A 12173-nucleotide genomic window follows, 5' to 3' on the forward strand; every position below is an offset into this window, starting at 1 on the left:
GTTTATTCCTATGTATTTTGAGTGTCAGACTTTTACTGGTGATAGTAGATGGAGATTTTTTTTCACTTTGTTATTTCCCAACTAATGATAATTGTATTGATTCTGTGGATGGAAAAGCTTTTAAAATTCAACCACCTCCAGTGGATATTACCTCTAAGATGAACTATAAAAACCTCTTTCTGGCTTTTAAAGCCTTTAACAACTCAATCCCTTTCTTCCTTTCCAGTCTTCTTACATTTTATCACATATTATAGTACAGCAACATTGGCCCTCTTGCTGTTCCTCAAACACAATTCCATCTCTCAACTTTCCTTTTTACAGTGTGTGTCCCCCATGCCTAGAATACTCTCCCTCTGGTCTTTTTGGCTTCCTTCAAGACTCAATTCAAATCAGACTTTCTGCAAGAGACTTTTCCTGGACCCTTCCATGGCTAGTAAAGAGTTTGTCTAATGCCATGAGCTGATGAGTGCTAACTGGATTTACTGTGTCCATCTCTTCATGATCCCATTTGGGCTTTTATTGGCAAAGATACTGGAGTATTTGCCATTTCCTCTCTGTCTCATTTGACAAATGAGGAAATTGAGGCAAACAGAATTAAGTGACTTACCCAGAGTCACATAGCTAGTAAGTGTCTAAGACAGAGTTTGAACTCAAGCCTTTCCAAATCTAGGCTCGGAGCTCTATACAATGCACCACCTAGTTGCCTATATGTATGTATACACACACCCACACACACACATACATACATACACATGTATGTATATACATCCTGTATGTACATTGCTATTTGCATTTGCATGTCATCTCCTCCATTAGAGTTCTGTGAGGGAAGGGACTATTTTCATCTTTGTACCCCAGTACTTATAATATCTGATACATAATAAATACTTAATAAATGTTTATTCATGGATTATCTATTGTATCTTTTCTGATCATCTTTATCCCTTGTTTAGTTAGGAAATCTCCCTTCTACCCATTCTTGTGAGATATTCCTGATTTCGTTTTCTCCTATTTTCCTTTTATGGTGTAGCTTTTTATATTTAGGTCATGTAATATACATTTTAAGCCTATGGAACTATATATAGGACATTAGTCTAAGCCTGATTTCTGGCAAAATGCTTTCTAGTTTTCCTAGTAGTTCTCATCAGAAAGAGAATCCTTCCCCTAGTAATTATATTCTTGAGATTAGTAGGCACCAGACTTTTTTGGTCCATTTCTTATTTAGTCTCTTCCTTTTATTTACTGTTTTTTAATAAGTAACAACTTGTTTTTTTAATTAAATTGTATTTTATTTTTCCCCAATTCCATGTAAAAAGTTTCCAACGGTTTTTCAAAGAATTTTGAGTTTTGAATTCTCTTCCTCCCTCCTTCTCCACCCTTACCTCCACCCCCATTCAGATGTTAAGCAATCTCATATAGGTTTTACATATGCAATCATGTAAAACATTTTTCCATATTAATGCTTTTGTAGAAGGAAACTCAAATGGAAAAAATTAAGAAAGAAGGTATTGTAGGTTATGTTATTCCAGAATTCATTTTAAGGTGTTATATTTTAGTTTTCTGGAGGGCAATTTGATAGTGATCAGATGGGCTCATGTACCTTCTCCACCATCTTGGCTCCACTCCTGTTTTTTGTTTCTTATGATTACCACTATATAATATAATTTCAGATCTGATGATGTTTTGACCCCTTCACCTATATATTTTCCCATTAGTTCCCTTGAGATTTTAGGCCTTTTGTTTTACCAAGTGAATTATACTGTTATTTTATGCACTTCTATAAAGCATCTTCTCAATCATGTCAATCGTCATCTATTCACAGCAGTCTTCTTTGTGGTAGCAAAGAATTATAAACAAAATGCACCCACCTCTATCCCAGGTACTGAAGATACAAAAATGAGATAATAGGGGTAGCTGGGTAGCTCAGTGGATTGAGAGCCAGACGGGAGGTCCTAGTTTCAAATCTGGCCTCAGACACTTCCCAGCTGTGTGACCCTGGGCAAGTCACTTAACTCCTATTGCCTAGCCCTTACCAGTCTTCTGCCTTAGAACCAATACACAGTATTGATTCCAAAACAGAAGGTAAGAGTTTAAAAAAAAAAGAAAAGAAAAATGAGATAATATTTGTAAAACACTCAACACAGTAGTATAATGTACAAATGCTGGTAAAGTTGATATATTCCTCATAACACTCCCTTCTCTATGTTTTCATATTGGCTAGAGTGCACCCCCTTCTTACTTCAAGCTAGGATTAAGCAACACCTTCTACATTAAAACTTGTGCATCTTCATGTACGTCTTCATGTACATCTATATGTACCTGAGCTCCTTGAGGACACAGGATTTTTTTGTTGTTTTTTATTCTGTGACTGGAGAAATTTTATCTACCAGAGCCTTCCCTTTTTCTCCCTTTCTCACAGAGGCTGGGCTAGCTTTCTCAAAGACTCTCCCTTCCTTTACAAGAATAAGGATTGATTGACACACGTAATAGACTTCTCTATTAGGGGTGGTGTAATGTCCCTGAACAATCTGCAGGGATCTAGGAGAAAAAACACTATTCATAAGCAGAGGACAAACTGTGGGAGTAGAAACACCGAGGAAAAGCAACTGCCCAACTACAGCAGTTGAGGGGACATGACAGAGGAGAGACTCTAGACGAACACTCTAATGCAAATACTAACAACATGGCAATGGGTTCGAATCAAGAACACATGTGATACCCAGTGGAGTCGGCTACGGGGGGTGGGAGGGAGGAAAAGAAAATGATCTTTGTCTTTAATGAATAATGCATGGAAATGATCAAATAAAATATTATAAAATTAAAAAAAAAGAATAAGGATTGATTGAGTCAATCAATTAAATTATCCCATCCCACTTTAAGTGATAAGATGCTATGCTCAGATATCCTTAATACCTGAGAAAACATCTATTTTATCCACAAGGTGTGAACAAGATCTAGTCTTCTCCAACATTTCAAATAAATACAAGAGGAAATCTTGTTATATTAGGATAGACTGAGAAACCTGATCATGTCCTATGGGGGACAGTATAAAATCTGTAAGCTGGGCAGCTAGGTAACCAGGCTAGAAACAAGAAGGTCTGGGTCCAAATATAGTCTGGCCCTGAGCAGGTCATTTAACCCTCATTTGTTTAGCCTTTAGTGCTCTTCTGCCTTGGACTAGATACTTATTATCAATTCTAAGACAGAAAGAAAGAAATATAAATAAAAATTTTAAAAATTTTAAAAATCGGTAAGCCATATGGACTCGGGGAGGTGGGGGGAGGGGAAGAGGAGGGAGAGAAAATGAATCATGTAACTATGGAAAAATACTTTAAAATTAAAAAATAAATTTAAAAATCAGTCAGCTATTTTGGAATTTGAATTATTAGGAAGATCACAAACACATCCAAATTCCTTTTATAGTTGATTACTGTCGAAGCATTTTTGGATCTCAGGGCCAGGCAGTCAGTAAGCATTTGTTAAGCACCTACTATGTGCTTAATAAATAAATAAACCATCTTGGGGACTTGAGCTGATTGAAGAAATTTCTCCCTCTCCTTCCTCCCCAGCTCCAGGGGGAAAAAATTGCCTCCGGTACCGCTAGAGGGCAGTGGGGAGATGTAACTTACCGGGCTCTGGGAGAATGAGGTCAGAAATACTTGTTACATTTGTTGTGATGGAGGTAGAATCCCCTTGCTCCCATTTTCCAGACAGATTCCTGAAGAAAAGGAATAATAGCACTACTCATAGAATAAAGGAATCAAGGAAGTAAAGGCAAAAAATACAAAAACCAAAGGAAACTCAGAGACAGGGAGGAAAGGAAACGGCCAGGTATGCGTCATTCAGTTTTCTTCTGCCTTCTCCCTCTTGCTGCCTACCTCAGCTTCAGAGCTGCTGGCAAGAAGACTGGCTTAATCTTTAGATTTCTCTACTGCCGAATCTGAACAAAAACCTAGACCTTAAAAGCCTTGCACCTTTCCCTTATTTCGACAGCAGGTGTCGCCTTCTGCAGGTAATCAGAAAAAGAGAACATCTAGCCCAGAACTCATTTCCAGTAATTGACCTCTGGTCCTAGCCTGGCCCCGCCCCCTCATCCTTTGCCAGAAGCGGACAGATTCACTTGCTCCAGCCTCCAGGACAATCACGAGAAGCCTGCCTTATAGCCTGGATTTACAAGATGTGAGTGAGCTCTTTAAGGGAGGACCGGTAGGGGAGATCTCGAGGCAGCCTCATGGAAAAAAAATGGGAGAGACCCGTCGGTAGCCCGTCTTTCTCTGGAGCTGTTGAAATTTCTTGGTGATCTGTGGAGCAAAAAGCCCTGAGCTCAGGCGTCAAGAGGGGGTAGTAGTGACCAGTCGTAGAATTCCAGCTCCCTTTGGGGAACCCTATAGTTTATACAGTCTGTCTCCTTCCCCTCCCCATGCACCCACCATCTAAAAGATTCACCTGAAGCTGAGGCCCCTAGATTCTCCTAGCTAAATGTTGATGTCCAGGAAGAACATGGAGGACATGGAAGTTGTGTAAGATTTGGCAGCCAAGGCTCCTCTTTTAGAACTACAGCCTAACTAGTAAGACCTTCACTGCACCGGAGGGGGCACTGGTAATCTTGGTTCTGTTTCTGGTATTTTCCTCCAAATTAGAGAGTTGGTGGAAGGTGTTGTGAGGTGTAGAGGCTTACCCTGGGATTCAGGAAGTATACTTTTCCCAAGAATGCAGGACTCCAAAATTTAGCTTACAAGTAAAGCCAGAGATTTATTAATAATGTTAAATCTTTGGCCAACAAGACAGCATGAGTGGAACAACCTGGGGGTTGCTCCCCGAATGCCTCCATTCCAGTTTCTATATTCTTCTAGGGCAGAGAGGACTTGACTCTGGAGCAAGGGGTTGGGAGGGGGAGGTTAGCCAGAGGACATGGGGATGGGTCTCCTCATTTCTTTATGCCTCCTAACCATAAACTGGAAGAATATAAATTTCTTTCACAGGGTAGGAACATTTTTGGTTTTGTCTTTGTATCCCCAGCACTAAAAAACAATGACTAGAATGTAGGAGGTGCTTAATAAATGCTTGATGCTTTAAATAGGATGTTGAGGAATCAAAGCCATTTTCCTCAATGAGAAGATAGAACATCTGTCTAGAGAGTCACTGTAGCCTTAATCTTGGAGACTGAGTAAGATCTCCCCAAAAGGTTAAAAGGCATAGAGAATTACACTTCTGGTATGATCTGGTGGCAGTCATTGAGTGAAATATTGTAGGTGTCCATGCAATGTTTTAAGCCCTAATATATTGCCATGGTAGAAGTACTATGATGCCTATACTTCTTCAGAAGGAGATGGAGCCATGTTAATATAAGGCTCAGATGCTAGTGTTTTTAGGGTGGAAAAAGTAATTTAGATTAGGAAGTAGTAAAAAGGCAAGACATTCACTCTGCAGCACCAGAAACAAGATTATGTATGTCACAGGTCTTGGTCTATCTCCTTTACTGGACAGAGGAGAATGGCAAAAAATATTTTGAAAATATGGTTCAGGAATTGGAAATAAGAGACCAAAGGTTTGTAGATTATCATGAAGAGTTATATATATCATGAATGTTTTCTTTGAGAAAAAAATTGAAATTCCCTAGAAAGATATCATAAACACTGAACAACATTGTGAAAAATAGAATTTATTATATTCTAACAAACAGAAAATAACTGGTTACAGATATGAGAACTATTTCTGAATCAGTTTATCTGTGTACAGTTGTGCCATAGACTTTTTAGAACAAAAAGCATCAACAAAACATTAGAAGGAAAAAAAAGATAGAGCTTTTAATTTAGGCAACTTGACCTGATATTTAAACAACCTATTAGTGCTGCAAAATGGGAAATGGATTTAAGAAACAGACATCACTACAGAATTTCACCACTTCCTAAGGAAGTTTAACCGATGTATGGCAATCATCAAAACATAGAGACCAAAAGAGACTAGAAACAACATTAAACAAACACTTGTTCTCTTTATCAAGTAGAGAAATATGGCAAACAAAAGCAATACCAAGAGTAGGCTATTGAATTTGGAGTCAGGAAGACCTGGATTCAGATCACTTCCTTCCTAGATATATGACCACTCTGACTGCTGAACCTTTCAAAGTCTCAATTCCTTTTTCTGTAAAATGTTGATAATAACAGCAATTATTTCACAAGGTTGCCATAAGTATCCGGGGGAAAAAATACTCTATGTATATGAGTTTTGCAAGCCTTTAAATGCAATTTTGTTATTGTATTCAGTTGTTTTTCAATCACCTCCAATTCTCTACGACTCCATATGGGGTTTTCTTGGCAAAGATACTGAAGTCATTTACCATCTCCTTCTCAAGTTCATTTAACAAATAAGGGAGCCAAGGCAAACAAGGTTAAGTGACTTGCATCACACAGCTGGTAAGTGTCAGAGGCCAGATTTGAACTCAGGAAGATGAGTCTTTCTGACTCCAAGTCAGGCATTCCATCCACTATGCAAATTAGCTACCCAATATTGTTATTAGGATCAGATATTATTATTAGACCATAAACATATTTAAAATCTTCCAGAGAAGAAGAATGGAAAATTATGAGTAGCAAGAAGCAATAAAAGGATAAGCAAGTTTGGAGTAAGCTTGGCAAGAGACCCAATTAAGCAATATCCTCCTGATTATTTTTAAGAGTATATAAAGAATATAACAAGGGGGCAAGTAGGTGACTCAGTATATTCAGAGCCAGGCCTAGAGAGAGGAGGTCATGGGTTCAAATATGACCTCAGACACTTCTAGCTGTGTGACCCTGAGCAAGTCACTTAAGCCCCATTGCCTAGCCCTTATTGCTCTTCTGCCTTGGAACTAGTACACAGTATTGATTCCATAATGGACAGTAAGGGTTGGTTTGTTTTTAAGACAATAACAAACAATTGAAAACTAAAAAGATATGTAAAAGAAGGCAACCAGTAGAGTTAATGGCCTTGAATTCATACCATATGAGAATCAGTTGAATGAATGAAATATTTTGCCTGGATGAAAGAAGAATAGGAGAGTAAAAAATAGCTGTCTTGATGTATTAAAAGGTTATTGCAGAAAAAAATAATTAAACTTGCTCTGATTAGCCCCAGAAGGCAGAAAGCAGAAAGAACCAGGACCAAGGGAAGGAATTTTCAAATGACCGAATGTAGGATTTATAGAAAGAAAAAATGCTAAATTTAGAGTTATCTAAAAGAGAAGCAAGTCATTATAGGAAATTTGGGGCTCTCTCCTCCATTTTATAGAGGAGATTTTGGTTTATGTACAGCTTGACTTTCAAGATCCCTTCCAACTTTTAGAATCTGTGATACCAAGAGAAGCTGTTTCTAGGACTTTGAATAAACCTTTTGAAAAGAAATAAGGACAAGAGGATAATAACTAATAGTTATATTGCACTCACTATGTTCCAGTCACTCATCTGATCCTCACAACAACTCAAGGGAATAGGGCTACTATAATCTCCATTTTATAGATGAGGAAACTGAGGGAAACAGAAGTTAAGTGACTTGCCCAAGGTCACACAGCCATTAAGTATCTGCAGTTAGATTTGAACTCAGGTCTTCCTGATTCCAGACCCAGTGTTCTATTCACTATAGCAAATACTTAGCTGCTCCATGACAAGGTGTAGATGGGAAAACTCATGCTGATGACATGGCAGATCCATGTCCTTAGTACATTGAAATCTGCTGGAAGGAGTATGCTCACAGATGAAATTATGAATCACTGACGTAGCTACAGTGAACTCCTGATCAGCTGCATTTGAATTCATCTTTAAGTGAATTTGTTACTGCCAATTTTTTATCCTAAATTGACTATTCCCCAAACCGAGGATTTGTGGACTGAAGGAAATAAAATCACTGACTATGAATCTAAGATTACTTACTTAAGAAGGCAAGTCCATTGCTAAAATAATCAAAATGGTGCATTCCAAACATAAATAAAGATCATTGAATTATGTTGTTTTAAAAACACCCTGTGGTTTTTGCACCAATGTTCCCCTCCATTAATGCAGATAATAAAGAGTGAATATACTCCTATAGGGCATCAGTGTAAGAAGGGACCTCAGAGATTGTTCAATCCAAGGCTGTATGTGGAAACTGAGACCTTGAAAGGGGAAGTCACTTGCCCAAGGTCACAAAGCTTGTTAGGGACAGCTACTGCTATGACTCAGACCATTTGATTCCATCGAGCTTTTTTCCCACTGTACCAAGTTTCTTACTCAGTGACTATATTTAGATGTCTGATATTATTTATACACAAAGCAGATTTAAGATTATACGTCACAGGATCATAGACTTAAATCTACAAGGAACCTTAGAAGTCAGTGAATCCAACCCCCCCTCATTTCACAGACAAGGGAAATGAATCCCATGGAGGTTAAGTGATTTGTCCAAAGGCAAGTGACAAGAGACAGACCTTAAACCTACATCTTGTAACTCCAAGGAAGATGCTGCAGGGCATCTGTGGCTAGTTAGGTTTCAGTGAATTAGAAAGCTTCCTAGAAGAGGTGGAATAATATTGACCCTCTGCCCTAATTTTTTTTAACCCTTATTTTCTGCCTTAGTAACAACTCTAAGACAGAAGGGCAAAGGTAGGCAACCAGGATTGAGTGACTTGTCCATGATCACGGAGCTGGGAAGTATCTGAGGTCAGATTTGAACCTAGGTCCTCCCAACTCTAACCCTTGCATTCTATCCACTGTGCCACCTTGCTGCCCCTAATATTTTTTTAAAGAAGAATTGATTGGGAGAGTCTGATCAACAGGAAAATATGATAGTGTAACTATAGCCTTTTAAGTTTATGTTATAAGGGAAACAACTATGTTAGGGCATGTAATGGTGTGGAAATAAGAAACTGGAAAAGCCTGCAACAGAGATGCAATAGCTCAGAGTGCTGAGTTGTCATTCTGTTTGGAATGTGACTAGGAAAGATGGTTGAAGGGAGGATCTGACCAACTGAAGTCTGAAGTCTTTAGCCTTGAAGACAGAAAGAAGAAGGGTCTCTTGGCTTGAAGACAGAAAGAAAGAAGGACAAAAATCCATCTCTCTGATTTCTCTGTTGTGATTGTGACTGAACTTTCAAACCTATCAGCCCATTTTCCCAAATTGAACTATATCCCACTATCCTGCAACTTAAGACTTATTCTAGTATTAGGGAAACCCCAAACCCTCTTTCCTTTCATTTCTTATCTTTCCTTTCTTCCCCAATAAACCCCTTACTTGATTTAGAGAAGAGAAGAAGTATTTTATTTGAGACATCATAAAACTCACCCTGAGTTGATTTAAAGAAACCAATAGAAGAGTCATCAGGAAGGGGGAGGGAAGAAGGGAGGGTGAAGGGAGGAAAGAGGGAGGAAGGGGGAGGAAGAAGATTAACAGTTCTGATCTTTAGTTATCATTTACCATTCAAATAATCCTTTATTACAGGTATCTCACACCTGTATGTAAAAGGTTGGTTTTTATTTTTTCTTTACAAGCTAGAGTACCTTGTTGATGTGACCCTGTGAGAATTTGTGTGTGTCTGTGTGTCTCTGTGTTGGGGAAAGGGGGATAGAGTCAACATATGAGGGCATTGTTCCTTGCTTTTAGAATAAAGAACTGGGGGAAGCAACAATGTGCTGAGTGAAATCAGAGGCTTAGTTCAGAGGAGTTGATCAGAATGTGCTATATTTTCTGTAAACCTAAATGGGAATTTCTAGGCCTATTAAAAGGCGCCTCACAAAGGTGGGGTTCAGGGAAATTAAACAGAATAGTGAAGAGGGAAACTTACTGGTAGAGCCTCCTCCTTGGAGGTATTCTTGATACTAATTTTGGTGGTGGTGGGATTTCAGGAACAGATTGGAAAGAAGGAAGGCAGCAACACAGTGGACTAAGGGGCCATTCTAAGCACATGATGTTTGGACGGTGTTGGAAGCAGGAGTGGGCCAGGCAGATAAAAGAGGAGAGTAGACAATTACTGCCTTCTAATACTGAGCCCTCATAGCCACTTCAAGGAATTCCCTGATAGATGAGGTACTTGAGCCTGGAGGAGGGCTGACCAACTCAAGAGAGGGACCTGTATACACCATGGAGTCTAGAGAATGTCTTACAACCAGCATGAAAATGAAATTTTACACCTAAGTCTAAGCTATTCCCCTTTTTCTTCTTCTTTTCTTCTTTCACTCCTGTCATTTGGATCGGCTTGGTCCAGTTCAGTGAAGAAGTGAAATTTGTATGAGGGTATCACCCCAGCCAGAGGGATTTGTGCCCCAGCAGAACAGAATGAAGTTGCCTTTCTGTGCAATCTTCTTCAGACTGGAAAAGTGGACTGATATCTTCTTAAAGGGCTTCCTGGTCTACTGTCAAGTTATGGGTAAGCATACATCCCATGAGGATTACACAGAAAGGAAGACCTTTGCCACAAAACATGTTCTGGGTTTAACTAGCTGGAGCAAATGTCTAAACCTGGAGCAAATTCACTCAAAGAGGACAGCAACTCAACAAAAACATACTGAAGTCAGGTGCTATTTCATAGAGAGATGCCTGATAACATGAGACAACAACCTTTGTCCCTGAAGAGTCTAGAAGGAAGATAACCCCTGGGAGAAAGGTACCATGGCAGTGGGATGCTGGGGATGACAAGTAGATCCGTTGTGTGCCATTTTTAGCCAGGAAACCCAGAGGTGAAGCATGGGGACTATAGTCACCCTGAATAAGAAATTCAACCCCTCCCTCCAAAAATCAATGTGCTAGGATACAGTCAGTCCTGTTCACTCTGGGCTCTACTTGAAGGACTAATATTCCTGATCCAAGCAGTACTGAATTGCTATTAGCTCTCAAGAAAAAGCTCAGCAATTAGAGGTCTATTACAAGGTCAAAAGGCAGAGAGATGTCCCCCTGGATTCCTACCCCATGCTGGAGGAGGAAGAGTGGTAACAGGATCCTCAGGGTAACTTAAAGGAAGTTCTTTGTGAGAAAGGGCTGAAGGAAGAGGTTATTAATCTTTTATTCCCCTATAGCAGTCACCTGCAGCCCTCCCCAAAACATGTCCTATGATGGTTTTGAGTATGTCACCAGGTCTGGAGAAGATATCTACCAAGATAAGATCCATTCCTCATGCCGTGTGCCATATTACAAGATAGCACCTTCCATGGGCAGTGGCCAACCTCTACCTGGTAAGGAATCAGTATTTGTTGGATTTATTCAATCCCCCAAGATAATAGTCTTCTGTGCATGTCTCCCCCACCCCACCCCAATTCTAAACATATTTCTGACCTTAGCTTATCTCTTTGTGTTGTCCCCTAAGGAACACCCACCAGCTTGGCCCACAGCATCTTGAAAGATGGAGAGGGAAGTGGGAAGATTCCCCAATGTTTACCTGGTAAGCAGAACCCTCCACAATTTTTTCTTCACTGCTTACCCCTCAACCCCACGTGAGCCCTCAGCTTGGCTATAGGAAGTAAAGAAAGACAGGATTAAAAGTCATCCTTTAGCATAGTGTCTGACACAAAGTAAGTATGTAAATATTTGTTAACTTGAATGAGGGAAAATTGACAACTTCAGATAGCCAATTACTAGCTATGTAACCTCAAGCAAATCCCTTGGCTTCACAGAGCTTTAGCTAATGGGGTTTAACTGTAAAATGAGAGTACTGGGCTAGAACACAGTTACTAAATGATCCCTGAGGTGCCCTGCCCCACCCCACCCCACCCCCATGCCCTCTGGCTCTATTTTTGCATCAGTAAAAGGGAAAAAAGAAACAAATGTAGGAGGAATAAAAGAAGAAACAGAATTTTAGAGCTGGATGGAGCCTTAGTGGTCATATATTCCAACCCACACCTGAAAAAGGATTCTCACTACAACAAACCTGACAAATAGCCCTTCAATCTCTTCCTAAAGACCTGGGCTAGAGCCAGTTCTTAAAAATTTGGGAGAATCCTTTGCTAAAGTTTCATGCTGAGCATTTATACCTTAGGGCTTGATTTATTGTTTTGTAGATTGTCTGAAGAAAATGTTAATGGTACAGATTAAATTTAAAAGTGTGCCCTGCTGGGTGTTAAACATTTGCCAGCACACCTTGGCCTCCAATGTATCAGAAAAAGGAGAGACATGATCTTATTGCCTTGAGGTGTTTGGCCCTTAGACTAACCACAAAGCCAGGTTGGGGAAAA

General features: G+C 39.6%; 2 protein-coding genes across 6 annotated transcripts in view; one reads left to right on the forward strand and one right to left on the reverse strand.

Moving 5' to 3' along the window:
* CLSTN3 (calsyntenin 3) overlaps nucleotides 1-3757 on the reverse strand; it is a 77979-nt gene extending 74222 nt beyond the window's left edge. The window contains 1 exon segment of the mRNA XM_056799180.1: nucleotides 3630-3757. The gene's annotated coding sequence lies outside the window, so the exon portion shown is untranslated.
* A 308-nt stretch (nucleotides 3758-4065) lies between these two features.
* The window catches only part of LOC100016836 (complement C1r subcomponent-like protein), a 28107-nt gene continuing 19999 nt past the window's right edge, over nucleotides 4066-12173 (forward strand). Inside the window, exons 1-5 of one of the 5 annotated variants that reach the window (XM_056799185.1) lie at nucleotides 4068-4179; nucleotides 9451-9474; nucleotides 10214-10375; nucleotides 11025-11177; nucleotides 11309-11383. In XM_056799185.1, the coding sequence (XP_056655163.1) occupies nucleotides 10237-10375; nucleotides 11025-11177; nucleotides 11309-11383 (367 nt within the window). In that variant the 5' untranslated portion in view covers nucleotides 4068-4179; nucleotides 9451-9474; nucleotides 10214-10236. Of the gene's footprint in view, nucleotides 4180-9450; nucleotides 9475-10213; nucleotides 10376-11021; nucleotides 11178-11308; nucleotides 11384-12173 lie in introns of all 5 variants that reach the window. The other 4 variants (XM_007503686.3, XM_007503685.3, XM_001370546.5 and 1 more) reach the window with 4 other exon arrangements.

Source organism: Monodelphis domestica, chromosome 5 (assembly GCF_027887165.1).
Source record: "Monodelphis domestica isolate mMonDom1 chromosome 5, mMonDom1.pri, whole genome shotgun sequence".
In the NCBI taxonomy this organism is placed as follows: Eukaryota; Metazoa; Chordata; class Mammalia; order Didelphimorphia; family Didelphidae; genus Monodelphis; species Monodelphis domestica.